Raw genomic sequence first — 20,616 nt, 5'->3', positions numbered from 1 at the left:
AGCTGAACTTGCTACTCTGTCCTGCAGGGGTGGTTGGGGACTTTAATTTTTATTTTTAATTTTTTTTTTTCTTCCTTTCTTCCTTCCCCTAAGTGGGAAATATAAAGTGAGCTCTTCTTTACCAGTGAGGCGGCCTGGGCAGCCCCGGGCGGAGGAGTGGGGGAGCGGGGCACCGGGGCGGGGGCAGGGGCAGGGCAGGGGCGGCGGGCGGAGCGCGGGTGCCGGCCGCGGCGGGGGGCGCGGGGGCGGGACCCCCAGGTGAGCGCGGCGCCGCCCGCCCCGGGCAGCGAGGGGGCAGCGAGGGGCGGGTGGCTGCTGCGCGGTGGCCCTGCGCCCGCCGAGCGAGCGGTGCCGGCGCCGCGCCTCGCCTGGCCTCCGGCGGCGCGCGGCAGGACAGGTCCCCCCGCCCCGCCATGGAGAGCGGGGTGCTGCTGTCTGGCAGGCAGCGCTCGCTGATCCGGGAGAGCTGGCAGCGGGTGAGCGGCAGCCCCGTGCAGCACGGCCTCGTCCTCTTCACCAGGTGAGCGGGGCGGCAGGGGCGGGAGGCGGCTACCGGCACCGACCCGGGTGGGGACGGACGGGCTCCGCTTCTCGGAGGGAAACGCTTCCCCGTGCCCGGCGATGGCCGCCGGCCGGCTCCCTCCGCCCGCCCTCCCCTGCCCGGGGCTGAAGCCCCTCGGCCGCGAAGCCGCGGGGCAGCGGCGGGGGCGGGGGGCGGCCGTGCGCTCCGCGCTGCTCCCGGCCTTCCCCGCCCTCTGCGAGTGAGAACTTTGTTACGGGGAGATGGAGGGTGGAGGGAGAGAGGCAGCGGGCAGGTTTTGTGCGTTTCTGTCCCCTGGTCCCCCGCCTTGTCACCGTTACTTCGGCTGTTTGAAGAGCTGCGTGTCCGCCCAACTCCGGGGAGTGTATCGAAGGGACGGACATCCGAATTGTGCCCGACACAGCACTCCCCAGCCCTGGGCAGAGACCTGGCTGCTGGGGAGGGATTCAGTGTCAGGGCAGAGGAAATGGTGTGCCGAGGGGAACAGCTGAACCCCAGCTCTTTGCCTCTCCTAAGGAGATTTATGTCTCGATTACAGGAAGAGAAAAAGGAAAAATCTATGAAAAGTCATTTAAAAAGGACAGTCGGAGAGTTGATGACCAGCTCCTGGAGCGGGGCGTAGCAGGCGGAAGCCAAACCTTGCAGAGCAGGGCTGCGAGCAGCGACAGCAACGTTGGGGAGTTTTAGTGGAGGGGAGAGGAATGTAGGAGTTTAATGTGCAGGGTGGGGAGAAGAGAGACTGCCTTGTCTGAATTCCCTGTGGCCTACATGGACGGCATCAGCCTGTTAGATCTGCCTGAGTGGCTGCTGCTGACCCCCATCTGTGCCTGGCAGGCACTGGCCAGGAGGATGAGGAGGGGGGGAAATGGAAGCTGGTGACAGTGTGGGAGAGTGGGGCATCAGCTGAGTTTGTACATGGCCCCCTTGCTCAAGTAGGAAAGCCGGCTGCTGGAGCTTGCAGGCCTTCCCCGGATTTGGGAGCTTTGGTGCTCAAGGGGATCATGAAGTGGGAATGGGAAGAGTTGAGACAACAACCAAGACTCTGAGGAGAAGGACCAGGTTGGGAGGAACTCCAGCAAGCTGAGACTGGTCCTCGGGTGCCATAAACACGTATCTGAGAGCTGGGGCTGTGAGCAAGGGAAATGGAGACTCTTTTGGCTGTAGGTAACCTGGATTGCCCCAAGCGAAGACTTTTCAGAACTTTTTGGGACCTTTACAGGTAGGGAGGGATCAGTAGGTGGGAAGGGAGGCAGAAGAGGCCGGCTGGTGTGCTGGTGATGGGGTTGTTCCTGGGGTGAGCAGGACTCTCAATAAAGCTGAGGAAGTGAGAAGATGGGGGTTTCTCTCTTGCTGTTGCAGGTTGTTTGACTTGGACCCTGACCTGTTGCCCCTTTTCCAGTACAACTGCAAGCAGTTTGCCAGCCCTCAGGAGTGCCTCTCTGCCCCCGAGTTCCTGGATCACATCAGGAAGGTGAGAGAGGGGCTGTGGCATGGCCGGAGCGCAGCATCCATGGAGGAGGAAGCCCTTAGGCAATGGCTTGGGACTGTGGGGTGTCTGACTGGGAACACATGGGAAGTCTCCTCTGCAGGAGAGTAACTGCAGGGGGTTACTTATGATAGCAGAAGGTGCTATTGCCAGGACAAAGTGCCCTACAACAGTGGGGAGAGGATGAGGATGCGGGTTGTAGTGGATAAGAAGCACCGTGCTGATTTCCGTGACCTCATCTGAGAGTGGATTCTCTCTTGTGAAAGTTGGAAGCCCCCTTCTTCTACCATGGAAGTGCCTCAGTGAGCTCGCTTCTGTCCAGATAAGGACTGAAGCCCTCTGCTTGGCCACATGCTGACCAGGAGGTGGCACAGAGCTGGGCAGTGGGCCAGGCTCCTGTGGACTCACTACTGTGGAGAGGCTGTTGGTGCGGCTGCAGAGCCAGAAGGACCACAGCATCTCCTGGCTAGCCACTGGGGGAGTGCTGCGATACACATTCATGCCCCTTGAAACAGGGAGAGGAGCAATGCTGATGTCATCTGGAGGAGCTCATGCATGGACAGATTTACACCTGGGGCAGCAGAGACCCTTTGCTGAGCCCTGAAGAGCAGCCACGCCAGGGCAGAGCACAGCCTTGGCTCGCAGATGCCTTCATAAACTGTCTGGCTCCAGCTTTAAACCAGTTTGGTGCCTCTCTCCCCTGTCTTCATTCCTCGTAAGGAGCTGTTTCAGGACTGTGCCCCTCTGATAGCTGCAAGCTTTTTGTTATTTTCCAGCCTCTGTTTATTGGCAAAGTTAAGTCCATTTTTACTTCTGCTATTATTGCCTTGAGCTGAAATAGCTCTGTGCTCTTGTTGGAGATAATTTCCCTGTTGAAATTATAGAGCAAAATTCTATCACTTCTTGGCTTTGTCAAGCTAATCATGCCCTGGTTTTAATCTCTTCTTCTAATTTGGTGTGTCTGTTCCCTTCATCCCTTATTAACCCTTCTCTGTCTTGTTTCCATTTGACTCTTCATGCTCCTGGAAGACCACAGTGGTACATGCTTTACCAGACCAGCTTTCTTGGCTATACTATCAACCCCATCTCCTCAAAAATACCTTGGCTGATCTTAGAATTGGAGTTGGCTTAATTCACAATTGCACCATCTTGGCAACTTCTAGTTGGAAACTCTAGTCCTGGCAACTTCCAGGGCTCCCCTGCAGTTGTCCTGGGGTCCTAAGAGCTGCATCAGTGTTAGATCTTAGCCTGTAACTGCTCTGCTATTGGGCTGTTTACCCTGTCTGGGACAGGGACGTCAGCAGTGCTGCTTGCTGTGGCACCTCTGGCAGCGTCCCATGGAAGGATGTGAGGTGTGCTGCTCCCAGCACGCCTCACTGATGTGACACACGGATCACAGTAGAGCAAAGGAAAGCTCTGAGGGTGTCTGCTGGGCTGGGAGGTGGTCAGGCTGAGAAGGGTGAAGTCAAGGGGTCGGACTGTGTTCCTCTGGGAGGGCAGCAGAGCCTTCCTGTTACTGCCGTTCTGCCTCTGTGCTCCTGCAGGTGATGCTGGTGATCGATGCCGCTGTGAGCCACCTGGAGAACTTGTCCTGCCTGGAAGAGTATCTCTGCAATCTTGGCAAGAAGCACCAGGCAGTCGGTGTGAAGGTTGAGTCTTTCTCGGTGAGACATCCTCCCTTGCCCTGCTGTGGCTGTGTTTGCGCAGCTCTGCCTGCATCCCTTGGCTGTCCCCATCCCTCTGTGTGGACCTGCTGGGTTCAGTAGGCTGGAGAGAAAGCTGGTGGCTCAGGGCAGCCCCTGAGCTGCTGACACCTGCATAGTGACATTGGCTTGATCAGGGAAACACTTGAGCTCCCTTCGGTTTCTGTCCTCCCCCAGTAAGCCCAGGGAGAAAGGACAGAGGGGAACAAGGCATTTCCCCTGTTTGAAGAGGGCCATGGCTTGGGGCACTGCAGTCTCTCCTGCGACAGGGTGCTGCAGGCTCAGCCTTTGCCCTGGGTCTCTGCATCAAATGCTCTGGACAAACCTCACCACACCTGGGAAAGGGAACATCCACGTCTCTCTGTGTCTGCACTGGGATGGGGCTGCTGCACCTCAGGCCCTGCTTCCTCCATGGCAGTAACATAGGAGCATCCTCCATATTAAACCCTCGCTTACTCCTCTCCTGCCATCAAGCACAGACAGAAATGCTGGATAACACAGCGGGGAAGGGCAGGCTGAAGGAAAGATTTCTAACCAATGCACGGCTCTCTCCTGATACCGGTAGCTTTGGTCCTCTTCAGAGGGAGAGTTGTCCCCTTTGCTTGGGGTAGTGATCCCCACCAACCCTGTGCTCAGTGTGTGGGTGCTCCTGGATGGGGTTGCTCGCAGCTCTGTGAGGAGCAGTGCCCTGTGGAGAGGCCTGAGAGGCGTCGAGGCAGGCCCTGAGCATCCAGCCTGAGGTCTGACCCACTCTCCTGGCACCAGGGCATTGCTCAGCTCTGCTGATCCACTGCTATGCCAGGGGAGAGGGCTGGCTACCTGCATCTGGGAGCCACGGAAGATGGATGTGCACCTCTCGCCTGGTGTTACGTGCGTGGTGTCAGCCCTTGCTCCCCACCCGCACTCCCCTCTCACCCAGGGCGTGGGGTGTGGGCGAGCATAGGGCAGGGGAGGGGGATGGTGTCAGCTGGCTCTGGGCTCCCTCTGAGCAGCCAGGGATGGGGTGGCCTGGCCCTGCTGGTGGAGGAGGAGCAGCTGCCCTGCAATGGGAGAAGTGCAAAAAAGCGGTGAAGTGAGAGAAAGGGCTGTGTGTCATCCCGCGGTGTGGAGCTTGACACCTCCCTGTTTGGTTTGCAGACTGTCGGCGAGTCCTTGCTGTACATGCTGGAGAAATGCCTTGGCACTGCCTTCAGCCCAGACGTGCAGGAGGCTTGGAGCAAGCTCTACAGTGCTGTGGTGAAAGCCATGCAACGTGGCTGGGACACCCTCCCAGAAGGGGACTAGATCCTGCCAGCCATCCCCATCCCTGACCACGCAGTGGTCCTGGGCAGGGGGAGTACTCGTACCACACTCTCTGCCTCTCTCCACCTCTGTCTTTCTCTGTGCATCAGCCCACTGCTGTCTCCTCCAGTCACGTGTGCTTCGGGGCTCTCCCAGTGATTCCGCCTTGCTTCGACACGACCACATCTCTGCCTTGCTGAGGGCTGGCAGGGTGCATCTCTGCAGCGAAGCCCAGGAGTGCTGCAGCACAGGTACGCCGGCCTGCCCCAAGTTCCTTCGGGCTAGTGGGAGCACCAACACCCATGTACCTACCCTGGTTTTTAGCTGGCTCGTCTTCCCTCCTCCTGCTACCCACCCTAGTTAGATGACAGCAAGCGTAGGCCTCTCAGGCTTATTTGCCCAAGATCCTATTTGCTGCGCTCGGGACCTGCCAGGTCTGGCACTGCTCGCTCCTCCTGCGCTGCTGTGCCCGGTCCAACTGTGGCAATGGCGGGTTTGGGTCCATCCAGGGGCAGGGGCAGCAGAGGTGGGAACTGGCCGTGCCGTGTGGCTGTCCTCCCCAAACCTTGCGGGGAGCTTTTCCCCATCTCCCTTCACCAACACGTCACTACCGGATGGATAATCCTGGTGCTGTCTTCTGCCCTGCCTCTCCCCTGGATGGGATCTGTGGCTTTTCCTCATGTCAGGTTGGCCACGACTCAGTGTGTTTCCTAGGGATCCTTCAAGCAGTGGGGTCACGTTAATCCTGAGGTGAGGCTGCTTTTAGCAGGTCTAGGCTGCCAAGCTGAAAAGCTTTGTGTTGGTTTGGCTGGTTGGTTTAACCTCAGAGCCAGCTGAAATGCAGCAGTGGTGGTGGCTGTTTACTGCTTTGTGTTAAAGAGAATAAAGTAAATACAAGGAAAGGATGTCTTAAAATAAAAATAAAGGTTGCAATCATGTCATGGCAACAGCTTCCAGAAATCATTCTGGCTTGTGGCCAGAGGAAGCATAGCTGGAATTTCTCTGCTGATGCTGTCAGGACCTGGAGCACTTCCCAGCTGCACACAGTGCCCATCTGCAGAGCTCCTCACCCTTTAGTAATCCCTTCCAGCCATACTCGAGACATGGCCTCTTCGGAGCAGAGCGAGGCATCCAGTTAGGTGCATGCAGCAGTGCCATGTCAGGACAGGGGTGAGAAGAAAGCATCTGCCAGAAGAAATCCCAGGAAATGGCTGAGAGGCAGTACCTGAGGGCTCTGCGGGGAGCTGAACTTGAGCACTTTGAAGAAGAGTTTATCTTTATGGGGAAGTCATCTGTGGGAGAGGCAGAACCATGTTTCCAGCCATTACTAGCCCCAGGCCAAGGACCTGGAACAAATATTCAGTTACAGGCAGTGCCCTTTTTTTGCTGCTCTTTCAGGGCAGGAGGAGCCCGGTGTTGAGGGTTGAGATGGTCCTACTTTGGAGACACGTTCCTCCTACACTCAGAGGTCCGCCACTCTGGGGCAGGACAGGGCTGCCTGCTCCTCACAACTGCAGCTGAGGTCTCCCAGCTCCATGCCATGAAGGGGATGATGGGGTGCCCTGTGAGATGGGGCTGTGCTTCCCTGCCACCAGGTCTGGTGTGGCCGTAGGCTTCCAGCAAGCAAGGAGCGCTCCAGCTGTGTTTGGAAGGGGGGCTGAGGGATGTTGTGGAATAGGCAATGAACATCCCCATGTAGGATGCTCACCATCCTCCCCATGGTACCAGGCTCCACTTCTGCAGTCCTACAGCGTGGTGGTGTGCATTCAGGCCCGGGGCTCTCTCCATCAGCTGGGTCAGGTGAGGTCCTCCCCATTCTTGCACCAGGCAGTGAGGGACAGAGGAGCCGGGGCTGGGGGGAGGTGCTAGCTATGACGGCATGGTACGAGGCAGGAGGGTTTGGGAATGGGCATGTCCTCTTTGCAACCCTGTTCTGGGGTATCAGCCTTCAGCATCACACGAGGACCTTCTGGCTCTGTGTGACAAGTGGGCAGCTGTGTGATGGGTGGGGTGTGGGTATTGTTACTGCCCCAAACCATCCTCACTCCCTCTAGCTTTCCCAGCTCCTTGACTTCTCATCTTCAGTACTATGTTTTGTGTAACTCCCAAGAACTAGTCTGTGTGCCTCTTACACCCAGCTGTACTGTTTAATAAAGAACAACAGTAAGTCTCGGCCCTTTTTGCTGCCTTATGTTTATTATTATGTTTATTATAAAAGGCCCAAGCAAGACGAAAAAAAAAGGACGACAGAGAGGGGTTTGAGGGGTTTACTGGTTTCTTGTTGGCTCTGAATATAGTGGTCACTGGGAGCACTTGTGTAGTCCAGCTCGACTGACATGAGAAGGCATCCAGCACCAAATGTCTGTTGGGAGCTTTTGTGCACTGTAATTGAACGGGTGAGCAGCGGGGGGGGCTAGCAAAGGCGTCCTGCTGCTGATTGCTCATTACCTTTCAAATTTAATGATCTCTAATGGAATTAAGAGTTTTAAGCAATCAGCCTAAAAAAAAATCCCTTTTCTGTTGTTCAGTTGCTGCTTTTGTTCTTTGAGATAGCATCGGCTTGCCCGCTGCTGGTCACCTGCTGCTGGCTGCCCGGCTCCATGCAGCACCCACGCTGCCAGCCCTGCCCCAGGGAGCAGCTGGTGGGGATGCAGGAGGCCCTGTCTCCCCCTTTCCAGGGCATGTTCTAGCTCCGACATGGTGGGTTTCCAGCCCTGGGAGAGTTGGGCACTTGGCACTGAAGAAGGATGGTCCCTAGAGCGGGGAAGCAAGCTCAGGGTCTTGTAGCAGCATCTCCTGTGGACTGGAAATCCCAGCCCTGCCGCAGGGGAGCATGGTGAGCATCCTGGGAAAGCCGCTCTGCTCTGCCTTGAGCAACATTTAGGATGGGGCTTGCTCTGCAGGGCAACGTGTGAGGGGTGAGGAGAGCAGCAAAGAAACACAAATAAATCCTCCATGTGGTTCACTGTTAGAATAAATTTTCCAGCTCTTCCTGGCCTGGAGCACAGCTGCCAGCCTCGGGGCTGGTGGTGGGACCTCAACCCCAGCGATGCGGGGAAGAGCCAGCGCGGCTCCCTCCAGCAGCACCCCCATCTTCAACCCCTGCACCAGCATGGAGGTTTGCCACAGCCTCTACAAAGCACCGGCGCGGTGGGAGATGCCATGCCATCGCTCGGGCCCAGCCATGAGGGGCTTCTGTACGTGCAGGCTGTGATCAGGTGAGCGGCCGTCTGAAGGCCGGCGTGGCGGAGGCGCAGCGTGGTGGGGCTCACACCCCCTCCTCAGGCTGTGACGGGCTTCCCTGGCACGAGGGCCGGGAGCGCCATGAGCCGAGGGGGCCATTTCAGCCCTCACTTGCAGCCGGGGCTCCCGCCTTAGCTCCCCGGTGCCAGCAAGGCCCTGCATTTAGCCCCGTTTACCACTAATTACAAACGTTGTGGGTCCTCTGGGGGGGTGTGTGAGGAGGGGAGCGGGTTTTTAAATTTTCCAGTTTTTCACCCAAATGGAAGCCCTCTCTGTGCCCCCTGCCCTGCGCTGTAAGTCGGGCTGGCTGGGCAGGGCTCACCCTGGGGAGCCACGGAGGGGCCGGCAGGAGGGACCTGCTGAAACCAGAGACAGATCATTCAAGTAGGAATTTGGGTATGAAGAGTGTGTTTTGGAAGGGAAGCAAAAGAGCACTGTCTGCTCAAAACCTAGAGAAAGGCTCCCAAAATGGTGTTTGCCCCCTTCCCCGGGACTTGCTGGTGGGCAGTTCAGCTTTTGGGAACATCTGCTCCATCCCCAGATGGGATGGGTCCCCTCGCTGCCCGTTTCTTGCTGTGGTCCCAGAGGAGTTCCAGGCCACCCTCCTGCTCCCTCCAGGCAGTGTGTGCCCCTTTGGTGGTGTCCTGAGCCAGCCCTGCCTGCAGGGTGAGCGCTGGCAGAGGATGGGCAGGGGAGGCGCATGCCTGTCCCTGGGGCTGCACCCCATCCCCGTGTGTCAGGGATAGTGCCAAGGGCTGTGCCAGCCTTTCCAAGGGGACATGGTGGGGTGCTCCTCCACCTTTGCTGCTTCTGACCACTTGCTGGGGTTTGCTTTTGTGGGGACCATGGTGGGCGGCAAGGTGCCTGGAGGTGTGGAGGGGTCCAAGCAATCTCCTCACCACTGAAGCCTCTGCAGGACATCCCCAGGAAGGGTCAAAAGCAGCCTGTGGTGGGGAAAGGGACTGGGGTACTTTTGCAGGCTCCAGTGGTAAGGGTCCCCACTCTCCTGGGGCCAGGCAGGACACACGGGGGTGACGACGCCAGGCAGCGTCTGGGTGAAGTCATTTTATTCAAGGCACGGTCATAGCAATAAATCACGAGAAGGTACAGACCTCTGGCACATTCCTACAGCGGGGCAGCCAAGGGCAATCAGACCAGCAGCCTGAGCTCCTGAGGACACGGTGCCACTTGCAGGCACTTGCTTCCATCCGGAGAGAGGCCACGAGCATCCCCCCCCACTCTGTCCGGGGCTGCCCCCGGAGTGGGCAGTGAGGGCAGCAGCTGAGCTGTGGGCAGCCCCAGGGGCAGCTGGCAGGGAGCTGCGAGCCCCCCAGGGTGCTTTTTTGGGTTGTGAGGGAGCAGCTGAGCTCAAGGCTCCCTCGAGGCAAGTGTGGCTAACGTGCCACAGCCATCGGCCCAGCATGCAGGAGCATGGGTGCGATGGGGGCCATGGGGCTGCCAGCTGGCCAAGCTGAGACCCACCAACCCCACAGGGATGTCCCAGGGCCCACTTGAGTCCAACAGAGACCCACAGCTTGCTGCTGGGCTGCCTTTTAAACCACCCCTCTGCCCAGGACTGTGCCCCCCTCACCCCCAGCAGCACCAGTAATGCTGTGCAGTGCCATGGCCAAGCGTCTGCCTTCACACTGGCAGCCCTGGTGCTGGCAGAGCTGCATCGTTGCTTCTTCCCTCCCTGGATGGCCCTGGGATGGCAGCTAGAATTGCTCTGAAGCCAGAAGGAAAATCAGGAGCAGGAAAGTCAGCCCCAGTGCCAAAGCAGGGCCAAGCGAGAAGCCAGCATGCGCAGCCGGGCAGGGTGAGGATCTGCCGTCGTCCCCAGGGGCCTCCACGGCTGCTGTGAATGAGCTGGAAAACCCCAGGGATGCTGCCTGGGCAAGAGCAGTCGTGTTTATACTGACCACAGCAGGACTCACACGCGAGAGGTGGTGTGGCTGCTAGGAGAGCATCCCACGGCTGCGGCTTGTGGGTGAGGGCAGGATGCGGTGGACCAGGACCTGGAGGCTGGGGTCTTGCCAGCCTGCCCACCCCCCCCCCCCCACACCTTTCTGTTGCAACAGGACAGAGCAATGTGGGGTCCCATGGCCAGCCCCAGGGAGAGCATGAGCATGAGGGGGAAGCTGCCAGGGCAAGCAGGATGACGAGGAGCTGCCCTCACAGCCATTAAACACACTGGTCCCTTGACCTCCTGCTTCCTCCCCCGCCCCCAGGACCCAAGGGCACAGGCATGGTGCAGCGGTGGCAGAGGGATAGGGTGGGGAAGAGCTGGGCTTGTGTTTTGATAGCTGCATTGGGGCAGGGCTGGTGGTGCTCAGGCAGACGTGGGAGAAGCCCAGGGTACTCACCTCCTCCACTAAAGCACACGTGTCTCAGCAGTCCCTGCTTTAATGGGCAAAGCCTTGGGGGCAGCAGCGGGGGCCGACACCAGGGGAGGCAATGGGACAGCCACTGCGAGCAGTGGGTGGGAAGCAAGGGTTAGGGGTGTCCATCCCCTGCCACGGAGGACCTGCGGGACAGCATGGTGGCAGGCACATTCGTCTGAGCTGTCTGGGCTGCTTCCCCTCACGGAGGGGCCAGGGCCTCCCTCCTGCCCCCAAAAGCATGGCCTCTCAGAGAGACCCTCTTGCCACACCACTGCACCCCCTCTTCCCCACGATGGGCTGGAAGAGGCAGATGGGGATGGGGGGCATGGGGGTGCTGAGCTGGTCCAGGCAGCGGGAGGGACCGGCAGAACCTCCTATCACCTCCCATGCAATGGGGTCTCCCCTCACATCAGTCCTGTCATCCCCTCACCCCATCAGCAAGGTGGCCCCCACCAGTGCTGGGAAGGCTCCTTCCTGCCCCTGGCACATCCTCCACTCTTGGCATGGCTGGTCCTCGCCCCGGCGGCAGGGATGCTCACTGGTAGCGGGCCTGGCTCTCCATAACGGGGCCGCTCCTGAACTCGCCCTCCACTGTCTCCAGCTCCGTCTCAAAGCTCTGCAGCCTCCCATCCTGCCCATCCTCCGCTGGCTCCAGGTGGTTGCCCATGGTGCCGTAGGACTGGTGTGCCGGGGAAGCTGCCGGCGTCAGGCTCAGCTCTGGCTCCTGCAGCACAGTGGCCACGAAGAGCTGCCCCAGGGGGCAGTGGGGGGTGAGGGCCCAGGGGCACGAGGGGGTAGTGGCCACAGCAGGGCTGGGGAGGGGTACTCACATTGGAGTTGGGGGTGGAGGAAACACTGCTCCGCTCCACATCGTTGAAGGTGCCCTCAGACTGGTCGGACATCTGGGGAGAGCGAGGCCGGGAGGAAACAATGGTTTGTGGGTCCCCAGCCAAAGCTGGGGGGGCAGCCAGGCACTGCCTCAGACTCCCCAAGGCAAACACACCCCAGAGATCTGAGGAGGGGACACAGTGGGGTGAAGGAACAGGATGGGCAGCTGCCTGCGCTCACCTGGTAGCTGGAGGGTTTCCGTGGCTGCAGCTTTTTCAGGCAGAGACCAAAGAAGGAGAAGATGATGCAGGAGAGGAGGACCACAAAGGTGAAGAGGGTGACAGGGCGGGTGGGACCTGGAGCGCAGAGACACTGGGCAGTACGTGAGCCTCCAAGGACCTGCTGCACATCCAGCTGAGCCCCAGGCTGGTGCCTGCTTTGGGTCTTACAAGCTCTCAACCTCCTTCACAAAACACTAGCTGACACTCCCATCATCTGCCAGGTCTCCATCACACCTTCCCCCTTCCCATCCACCCTCCATGCCATGCCTAATTCAGGGGTGACACTGGCAGCTCATCCCCCCAAGCATCAGATGTGACCCCAGCAGTGGCAGGGGGCAGCCCCAAGCTCTCCTTACCGAGGCGCAGGACGGAGAAGAAGAGCAGCCAGAACATGCAGAGGATGGGGGCCACCACGACCTGACTGATGGCAGCGACGTGGAGGCGCTGGTTCAGCTTGGTGGGGATGTACACGTAGTAAATGTTGTACCGGTCAACCATGTGCTTGAGCAGCATGTAGAGCAACCCTGGCAGAGGAGAGGGGCCATTTGGGTGGAGGACAACATGGACAGCCAGGTCGCAAGGACAGTAGGGCAGGCCCAGGGGACGATGCCCAAAGGTGCTCTCCTGTACCATGCAGGACGCTTGTGCTCCCATGCCACTGCTGGTGGCTGGGACAGGCCAGGGGCAGTGGGACCATGGCTATGGGATCATACTCACCAAAGGGGACGATGATGGGGCAGGTGATGCTGTAGGTCATGACGACAGAGAAGATGCAGCAGGTCCAGGCGTACTCCAGTCCAAACTGGAACTGGTAGGCTTGGCTCTGGGGCACAACCAGAAGCATCATTACTGCTTCTGCCATTGCAAAGGCTCCACTTGCCTTTGCACCCTGGCCCACACAACTGCCTCCCCCGTTAGCCCCCATGAGGCCTGAAGAAGTCCCCACAAGCCTTCCCATAGGACTGGGACAGCCTGAGTTTCCAGTGAGTGCGACCCTGCTGTGCTGGAGGTCACGTAGGCTCAGAGGTGACCACAGCCACGTACCCGCTTGATGTGGAGCCGCTCAGGCTCGGACTTGGCAAAGCAGAGGCGGGCAGTGTAGACAAGGAGGCCCGGGATGCGCAGCAGCTCCATGGCCGTCCCGATCAGGCTGGAGGTGACCATGTAGTTGACGAAGAAAGCGCCATTGTCTGGGAGGAAAACGCACCTGCCCCAGGGATGCAGAGGGTGAGAGGATGCTCAGGCAGGCAGCTGGGAGAGCCCCTGGGAGGTTCGGGAGCTCCCTGCTACTCACTGGAACTTGATATTGGCCTCGTCCAGAAAGCGTGTGTCGAAGAGCCAGCGGAAAAAAAGGTCCAGGCTGGAGGGAGGAGAAGAAGAGCAGCTCAGAAAGAGGGAGAGCCTCAGAGCAAGGTGGCAGGCACCTAGCAGGCGCATGCTTTCTCCTGCCCTGGGTGGGTGAGACCCTCTGGACCCTACACCACCAGAGCAGCCCCTTCTGTCACACAGGACCACCACAGCGTGGGTGCTCGCCTCCCAGACGGTCAGGATTGCCGGAGCTGGGGCTACACAGACACCTAACCTGGTCCTTTCAGGGTCTGCTGAAGGGCTGACCCAAGCAGGGCACCACCAGCACCCTCAGGTCAGCCATGGCAGCCTGGCAAGCTGCTCCGCTCCTCTCCTCCTCCACAGGGAAGCTTTCTGTCCGTGACTATCTGGGAGCAGCTCAGCGTGGCTGAAGAGCGAGTATTTTCTCCCCAGAGGCAGCCGTGCTTCAGCAGCAGTGGGTCCTTAGCCCTTCGGGGCTGGTCTGTGGGAGCTGAGGGGCCAGGTGCGATCCCTGCTGCTGGGGAGCATGGAGAGCAGCATGTCAGGGTGGTCCATACCTGCTCAGCCCCAGCGAGGGCAGGATGATGACCATGAACACCAGGAAGAAGAAGCACTTGTGCATGGTGAGCTGGTTTTCACTCGACCTGCGGAGAGGGGAGGCAAGAGAACATTGCACTTTTCCAAGGCAGAACAGCTGGTGTGGGGAGGGGCTGGGCTGGGTCTTGGTCTTCACAAAGGAGCTAATCCCAGCCCCAGGAAGCCATGTGCATTTCATTTGTGCATCTACTGAGGCCTTGCAAAGCTTCTCCCAGGCCAGGGAAAGTCATCATGAGAAATTCACTGCAGTGAAAGCTCTTGTCCCTTCAGCTTCTCACTTCCTTCATCCCTGCCCTCTCCTACCATCCCTGCTGGTGTAGACACCCAACAAGAGGCAGCTAGGTGTTTACAATGGGTTCAGGAGCCCCTGTTTGCCCCGGAAGAAGGAAGAGAGGTAGTGACAAAGGACTCAGCAGAGCAGACACAGGGATTGGGGCCGGTGGAAGGTCAAGACAGAGAGCACATTGTAGGAGCTCGGCAGAGCTTCCTCTGCTAGGAGACTTTGAGCAACCTGAACCTGTACCTATGCCTTGGAGAGCTGGGAGAGCTGGGAGCACTTGAGTCAGGGCCATGGCCCTGCTGCTGCCAGTCCACCATCAGACCATCCATTTCACAAATTTCTTCAGACCCCTCTTAAAACCAGCTCCACCTGCCTTTGTCAACAGCCTGGAAGCACTCAGGGCTATGGCAAAAAAAATGGCTCCTTCAGGCATGGACTTGGGGTTCTTTCCATGGAGGACAACACCCATGGGGCTCTGTGGGGGTTTGCCACTCTACTGCCTGCTTCCCTGCAGGTCGGGTCCCACGAATCCTACTGAGGTTCCTCCCATCTACTGCAGCCCTGGGGGAGCGCAGGGGCCAGCCCCATTACCTCGTCCAGTGCGACTCGAAGAACGCTGAGTAATAGACGAGGAAGGGCAGGAAGACTGAGAAGGCCCAGAGCAGCAGCGTGGGGAAGAACTGGGTGATGATGGGGTTCTGCAGGAGAGATGCCAGACATCCCCTCAGGAGCGCACCAGAGCTCAGCCATGCTGGAGGCAGCTCCCTGGGCCTCCTGGCACAGGATGGTGTGTGCAACAGGTGGGCTGGGGCATCCCCTCCCTGAGCAGGGGTGTTTGTTTCAGGAGATAAGAGCTTGAGGCCAGCCAAAGGCACCATGGGCACACTCTGAGCCCCAGTGCCTGCCCAACAGCTCACAAGTCAATGAGCAGGAAGGAGATGTGCTGCTGGCAGCTCCTAACATCTCCTGGCGCTCTTCCCACGCCTCTCTCCTTGCATGGACACCAACCTGCCCTCCCCCATGGACACAGGCACCAAAGATCAGGTTTGCGCAGATGCCCCAGGGTTCTGCCACTGGAAACACAAGAAGGGGATGGATGGCAAGCAGGGGCATGACCGCTCGCCTTGCCTCTCATTAACGCTCATCACAGTGATGGCTCATCTTCTTGGGCCAGTGTAGAGCTGGTGCCCTCCCCCTGTCACAGACAAGCGTGCAAATGGAGACCCTCTGGGAAAGCTGGCATGGGGCCCCAGGGACTACCTTGAGGCTCTCCACAGGGTGTGTGACATTGAACATGTCAATAGTGTTGACGATGATGGCTGGCGTGGTGAGGAAGAAGAGAAGCACGAAGAGGCAGATATTAAGGAGGATGAATCGCACCCACCAGGATGTGCCACGGACTGATAAGTTCTCCCTGTGAGAGGAAAGCACAGCTCAGACATGGTGTGGAGAAAAAGCCTTGTGTCCTGGGCCTCCCAGCCCGGCTCCCAGAAACTCTGCCTCCCACTACCCGCACCAGCCATCCCAGCAGCCATTGCTCTGACCTCACTCTCTACCCCTCCCCGTGCTGCTGCGCTGACACCTGCAAAGCCCCCAGGATGAGAGAATGGCTGCAGGGGGGTGGTCCGTACCACCAGGAGGCTTTGGAGTCAGGCTGGAGAAATTGAAGCCTGGCAATCACCCCAAACCTCACCTGGCCAAGCCCTGCCACCCGTGAGGTGATCATCCGTCACCTCTGCTGACTTCTGCTATGGCCACAGGAGGGATTGTCAGCCCCTGCCACCCTGCGAAAGTGCCCTACAGATATGGCACAGGTTCCCTATAGCTACATGGGCTTCCTATAGGTATGGGCATGGGTTCCACCCTGCTGCTCGCCCCCCTTCCTCCCTCCCTCGTGCCATGGGGGTTCACCAGATGATATCGCTGGGTGCAGGGGCATAGCGAATGCCCCAGTGGTGTGACTTGACCACGGTGGTGACAGAGGACTGCTGGGGGTGCTTGCGGCAGCGGATGTGGCTGTAGTCCTTCAAAATCCTGCAGGAGGTGGGAGCCAGGGGTCAGGTCCAGACCAAGGGCTCAGGACCCCCCCCACACACACTTCTTGTGAGACCCTTCCCACAGCCCCAACAGAGCTGCCATCTTTGCAGATGGCAGAGGCACAGAGGAGACAGACCCATTGCCTGGCCTTGGCTGAAGAAGCTGGTGAGGTGTCCCAGTTCCCCAGCAGCAGTGGCCACCAGGCTGGGGGATGTCCCTGTGCCCGTTGCATGAGGGGCACTCACACAGCCGTCATCCGCTCGTCCTGGAAGGTGACGAAGGCCATGTCAAGCCTCTTGAGCGTGATGCGGTTGCGCTCAGCATTGAACTCATCCGTGAGCTTCTCTTCCAGCTCCCCGTAGTACTGCTCAGCATCCACCTGCGGGAGCAGCCGGGACTCTGCCACACTCACCGGGCTGGGGCACAGGCAAGCTGCCGTGCTCTGCCTTGCCCATGGTGGGGATGTGCTGCCTGCAGCCCTGCCCGCACCCGCCTACCTGCTCAAAGCCACAGAAGTGGCAGCAGAAGATGCGGGCACAGGGGTGGGTTTTGATCATGATCTTCCCCTCTTTCTGCGCCTTGGTGGTGAAGTAAAGCCGTCCCTTCATTGCCTTGCGCCTGCCGGGAAGCCGATGGGGGTGAGGGTCATTCGGGGAGCGGCAAACAGACAGACAGACAGACTGGGTCCCTTGACATGGTGGGCAGGAGTGGTACACCCACCTGCAGAGGCAACGGGGACCTGCACACACTCACCTCTCCGCATCCAGCTTCATCAGCTTGCGCACGTCGAAGCAGAACTGGACATTGGTGACAGTGCAGCTGGGATAAGCCTCGCTGCGGGCACAGGGACACAGTGGCACCAGGAGCCGCTGGACGGTGACAGCCCCTGCCACCTGCCTGCCAGCTGCCCAGCAAGGCTGCGGCACACCACTACTCACTGGAAATGCTTGATGATAAGGGAAGGGTCTGTGATCTCCTTGGGGATGTGGGTAACCATCAGTGTTCGGGCAACCTGGGTGAGGAGAAGGGGCAGCGGGAGTGGGTGGGCAGGGGGTCTGTGGGATGTCTCGCTGCCACCCTGCTCACCCAGCCACCGGGAAGGCAAAAGCAAGCTGGGTCACTCACTGCCACCTCAGAGGCTGGTCAGCACAGACCTCCTCAATGCCCACTCCTAGACCCCGGGGGCATAGTGGGATGCTGCCACCTCCCAGACAGACAGACACAGCAGAGCTTCAATCTCAAGAGACAAGGCAGCAAGAGAGAGAGATTTGCCTCTGGGCTGCCAGGCTTTCTCCAGAAGCTGGAGAAAACCAGCCATATCTTTCCCTGCCTGCCCCATCCCAGGCTGTTTCTAAAGCTCTCCCTATGTACTGGGACCGTCCTTTCCACAAAGCACAAAGTTGTCCATTAGCACTGAACAACGCAGGGCTGGAAGAAGGGTGGTTGCTCACCTTCTCGTTCTCTCTGTATTCAAGGTGGACAGAGTGATGAGCCATGCAGAGGGTAGTGAGGATGAAATAGATGAGGGCGAAGATGCTGTGCAGCCACAAGAGACGGTCCCTGGAGAAGAGGGGATCAGCGAGCACTGCAGCGGGTGGGTGGCATCTGCCCCAGCCTGGCACTCAGCATCTCACCCATAGCCACCCCTGCTACCCAGCGGGACCCCCCCCCCGAGCTGGCTGCCAGACCCCCACCCCAGGGACGAGAGGGGCAGAGTCCAGGGTGTTGGCTGAGATACTACAGAAATGAGACCACCCAGCACCCCTGAGAGCACTGGGGTGCAGCGAGCAGTGCCAGTGTGCTGACTGCTGCGACTGTGCTCACATGTAGTGCAGCCAGACACGGGGCTACCGCGAGTGGCATGCTGCTCACATGGACCTGTCCCTGTCCCCAGCACGGGGCTGTGGTGAGCGCCATGCCTGGGTGTTCCCAGCAGTGCCCACCACAGCAGCCGCACCCACAGCCTCCCGGGACGCAGGAGCCACGTACTGCGTCGGGATGTTGGCGATGGTTGTCCGGCCAAAGTGGGTGGGATTGTGTCCTGCAGGAAGAGGAGAAGCAGGAGGTTAAGGGAACCCAGTGTGGTGTGCATGTCCGTGCTCGCAGGGTTAGTGGCTCTGGTCTTTGCTCACTCCTTTTCCATCTCCCAGGTCCCCACCAAACCCCCAATGCCCTGAAGCTCCCTGCCTCTTGCATTCCTCTGTCCCACAGCTGATGGTGGCTTCCTGCCCACTGTCCTGGCGGCACCATGCTCGCCCGGAGGCTGGGTAAGTTTGCACCACACTCCTGAGCCATCCCGCGAGTGGGGAAGCACCTACCCAGGAGGTCCCCCGAGAAGTTGACGGGCAGGATGACAGCCACGGAGAGCACGCAGACCAGCATCAGCAGGACCAGGAGGTGCCGTTGGAAGGAGAGGTAGGTGGTGGCATCGATCCCACACTTGCTCTGAATCTCCTCATCCCTGGGGGAGAGGCAGGTGGGGGTAAGCGCTGGTGGTGCCCCCCCCTCCAACCTCCCACCCCAGGGACGCTGGCTGCTCCGGCCTCACACAACCCACACCAACTCATGGCATCCTGCCTGTGGCATGTGGGATTTGGGCACAGAGGGAATGAAGGACACAAGCAGCCCGCAGGCTGCCATCCCATTACAGGACCAGCTCCCACCAGAAGAGGCTGAAGCCCTTTTCTTTGTGACAGGATCCAAGGGCCAGGAGGAAACACAAAGGTGAGTCCTCTGCTCTCTCTCTGGGGGGGATGTTTTAAGAGGGCTCTTCTCTGCTGCTGGTCACAGCAGCTCCGGGTGATAGGTCACCACCTGTGGGCACCAGCTCCCCAGGGGCGGGGAGTGATGGGGCACAGCTGTGATGCCGAGGACACACACTTACTTCATCTGGTAGATAGAAATGAGCCAGGAGCAGAATCCCTGGAAGGGAAAAGAGTCAGGATGAGCCAGGGGCAACAACCCCCACCTCCCTGGCAAGGAGCCGGAGCATGACACATGCTAGGGACACGTGCGGAGGTGGTGTGGTGCCTAGGACTGGGGGATTGAGCAAATGGAGGCAGAACCCAAGGCAGCCCGGCGATGCTCAGCCCAGTGGCTTGTCTGCAGCAGTGGCAAAGGCAGCTGCCTGGGGAGGAGCGGGAAACATGGGGCATCTCTGTAACTCAGGCTCCTGGCTTCCAGCAATTCCCCCCTCTGCCCCTTCCCTCACAGTCCCCAACATGCAATGTGCTTTTCTGACCACCACCAAGCGCTGAGCCGGCACTGCCGTAGAGTGATATAGGACAACGTCAGATCTTGTGTAATAGCTCACTCCCTGTCACTGCGTATGAAATATTAGGGATTTTCTCCCCTATACATTATTTTACGCTTTACCGACACCGGAGCTCATGCAAGTTCAAGGTCCCTCTGCAGTCCTCCCAGCCGTGGCTGCACCCAATAACACTCAGCCATCTGGCCCCTCTGCTTCACCCCTTTCTGGAGGGTTTATACTGACATTGGACAGGAGGGACTTCAGGCAGGCCCCTGTGGGATTCCCTCACCCTGCCCGGTGAGAGCTGGCAGCTTCCTTCTCCTCTCCATCCCCCAGCTTTACCCATGCCAGGACTTCCCTTCTGCCCTACAGCTCAGCTTCATCTGATCAACCGCAGCGGGAGGCTTTGGAGGTGCAGGCATCACTGTGCCCCCAACAGCTCTGCAGGGGCCAGACACCCCCTTAGTACAGCCAGGCTGACTCCCCTCCTACTCTCCACTCTGGAGCTCTGTTCCGGAGAACCATGTCTAGGAGGTTGTCCGTGCAGATCCCAAGCTCCCTAGGCTGTCATTTCTTGTGTTTTCCAGAAACCCCCCTGAAAAAACAGTATTTATCAGCTGATTCCCATCTCTCTCGGACCCCATGCGCAGGACAGAGGTTGCACGCTGCACTCAACAGCTTGGCTGTTTATCTCAGGGTGAGTCCTGTGCCTGCTCCTGGGAATTTGTGACGGTAATGGGAATTTGTCAGGCTGCTTTTATTGCAACCTCATCCTCCAACCCCACTGCTGGAGGGATGCTCTGGTGCTTCCCCACAGAGAAAGGCTCCCAGGCAGGAATTTGGTCAAGCTCACCTTCTCCAGCAAGTGTTTTCCACCTGCAACATCTATCAGCCCCACAAACCCTCTGGCAGGTTTCCTGCTCCTGGTGTGTGAAGAAATATCCAGCCGTGCTGGCTTTCCCTGTGGTCTTTCTCACTTATTTTTTGATGAGCAATACACATCTGCCCAGAGCATCCGGTACCGAACCTTTGAACTGGTCTCCTGCCACCTCCAAGGATTTTGCTTCTCTGCCTTTCCTGCCTGGTTTTTTTTAGTAAGTCATGTCATTTTTTCATAGTCACACCAGTGACTGATTTTTGAGCTTTTGCTGCCAAAAAAGAGAAACAGACAGCAAAACATGTCTGTCTGTGCTTGTTTCCAGCAAAGGCTGGTTTGTGCCTGGTGTGGTAGAGAGAAACAAAAGATGACTTTAAAGCCCTCACAGCCCATCACGCTGGCAGAGGTGGAGGTGTGACCCAGGGGACTCTGTCCTGCCAGGACGCAGTGAGGCTCTGGCCATGCATCTGACTAGGTCCCCGCAGCCGGCAGGGACAGC

General features: G+C 58.8%; 2 protein-coding genes across 2 annotated transcripts in view; one reads left to right on the top strand and one right to left on the bottom strand.

Moving 5' to 3' along the window:
• The first annotated feature begins 413 nt into the window (after positions 1–413).
• Positions 414–5,014, top strand: NGB (neuroglobin). Its single transcript, XM_068399895.1, has 4 exons — positions 414–520; positions 1,901–2,012; positions 3,572–3,691; positions 4,868–5,014. Exons 1-4 carry the CDS (start codon positions 414–416, stop codon positions 5,012–5,014), a joined length of 486 nt encoding a protein of 161 aa, XP_068255996.1.
• A 5,457-nt stretch (positions 5,015–10,471) lies between these two features.
• TMEM63C (transmembrane protein 63C) overlaps positions 10,472–20,616 on the bottom strand; it is a 32,417-nt gene continuing 22,272 nt past the window's right edge. Inside the window, exons 6-24 of the mRNA XM_068398844.1 lie at positions 18,872–18,909; positions 18,306–18,448; positions 17,977–18,028; positions 17,439–17,547; positions 16,926–16,999; positions 16,741–16,821; positions 16,485–16,605; positions 16,233–16,366; positions 15,862–15,984; positions 15,211–15,364; positions 14,542–14,648; positions 13,631–13,717; positions 13,039–13,104; positions 12,789–12,951; positions 12,462–12,567; positions 12,101–12,268; positions 11,704–11,819; positions 11,466–11,537; positions 10,472–11,383 (exon numbers count right to left, since the gene is read on the bottom strand). Coding sequence (XP_068254945.1) covers positions 11,171–11,383; positions 11,466–11,537; positions 11,704–11,819; positions 12,101–12,268; positions 12,462–12,567; positions 12,789–12,951; positions 13,039–13,104; positions 13,631–13,717; positions 14,542–14,648; positions 15,211–15,364; positions 15,862–15,984; positions 16,233–16,366; positions 16,485–16,605; positions 16,741–16,821; positions 16,926–16,999; positions 17,439–17,547; positions 17,977–18,028; positions 18,306–18,448; positions 18,872–18,909 — 2,127 coding nt within the window. The 3' untranslated portion in view covers positions 10,472–11,170. The remainder of the gene's footprint in view (positions 11,384–11,465; positions 11,538–11,703; positions 11,820–12,100; positions 12,269–12,461; positions 12,568–12,788; positions 12,952–13,038; positions 13,105–13,630; positions 13,718–14,541; positions 14,649–15,210; positions 15,365–15,861; positions 15,985–16,232; positions 16,367–16,484; positions 16,606–16,740; positions 16,822–16,925; positions 17,000–17,438; positions 17,548–17,976; positions 18,029–18,305; positions 18,449–18,871; positions 18,910–20,616) is intronic.

The sequence above is a fragment of the Nyctibius grandis genome, chromosome 4, assembly GCF_013368605.1.
Source record: "Nyctibius grandis isolate bNycGra1 chromosome 4, bNycGra1.pri, whole genome shotgun sequence".
NCBI lineage: Eukaryota > Metazoa > Chordata > Aves > Nyctibiiformes > Nyctibiidae > Nyctibius > Nyctibius grandis.
Note: the sequence above shows the minus strand (reverse complement) of the source record. Positions and strands in the feature narration are given on the sequence as shown.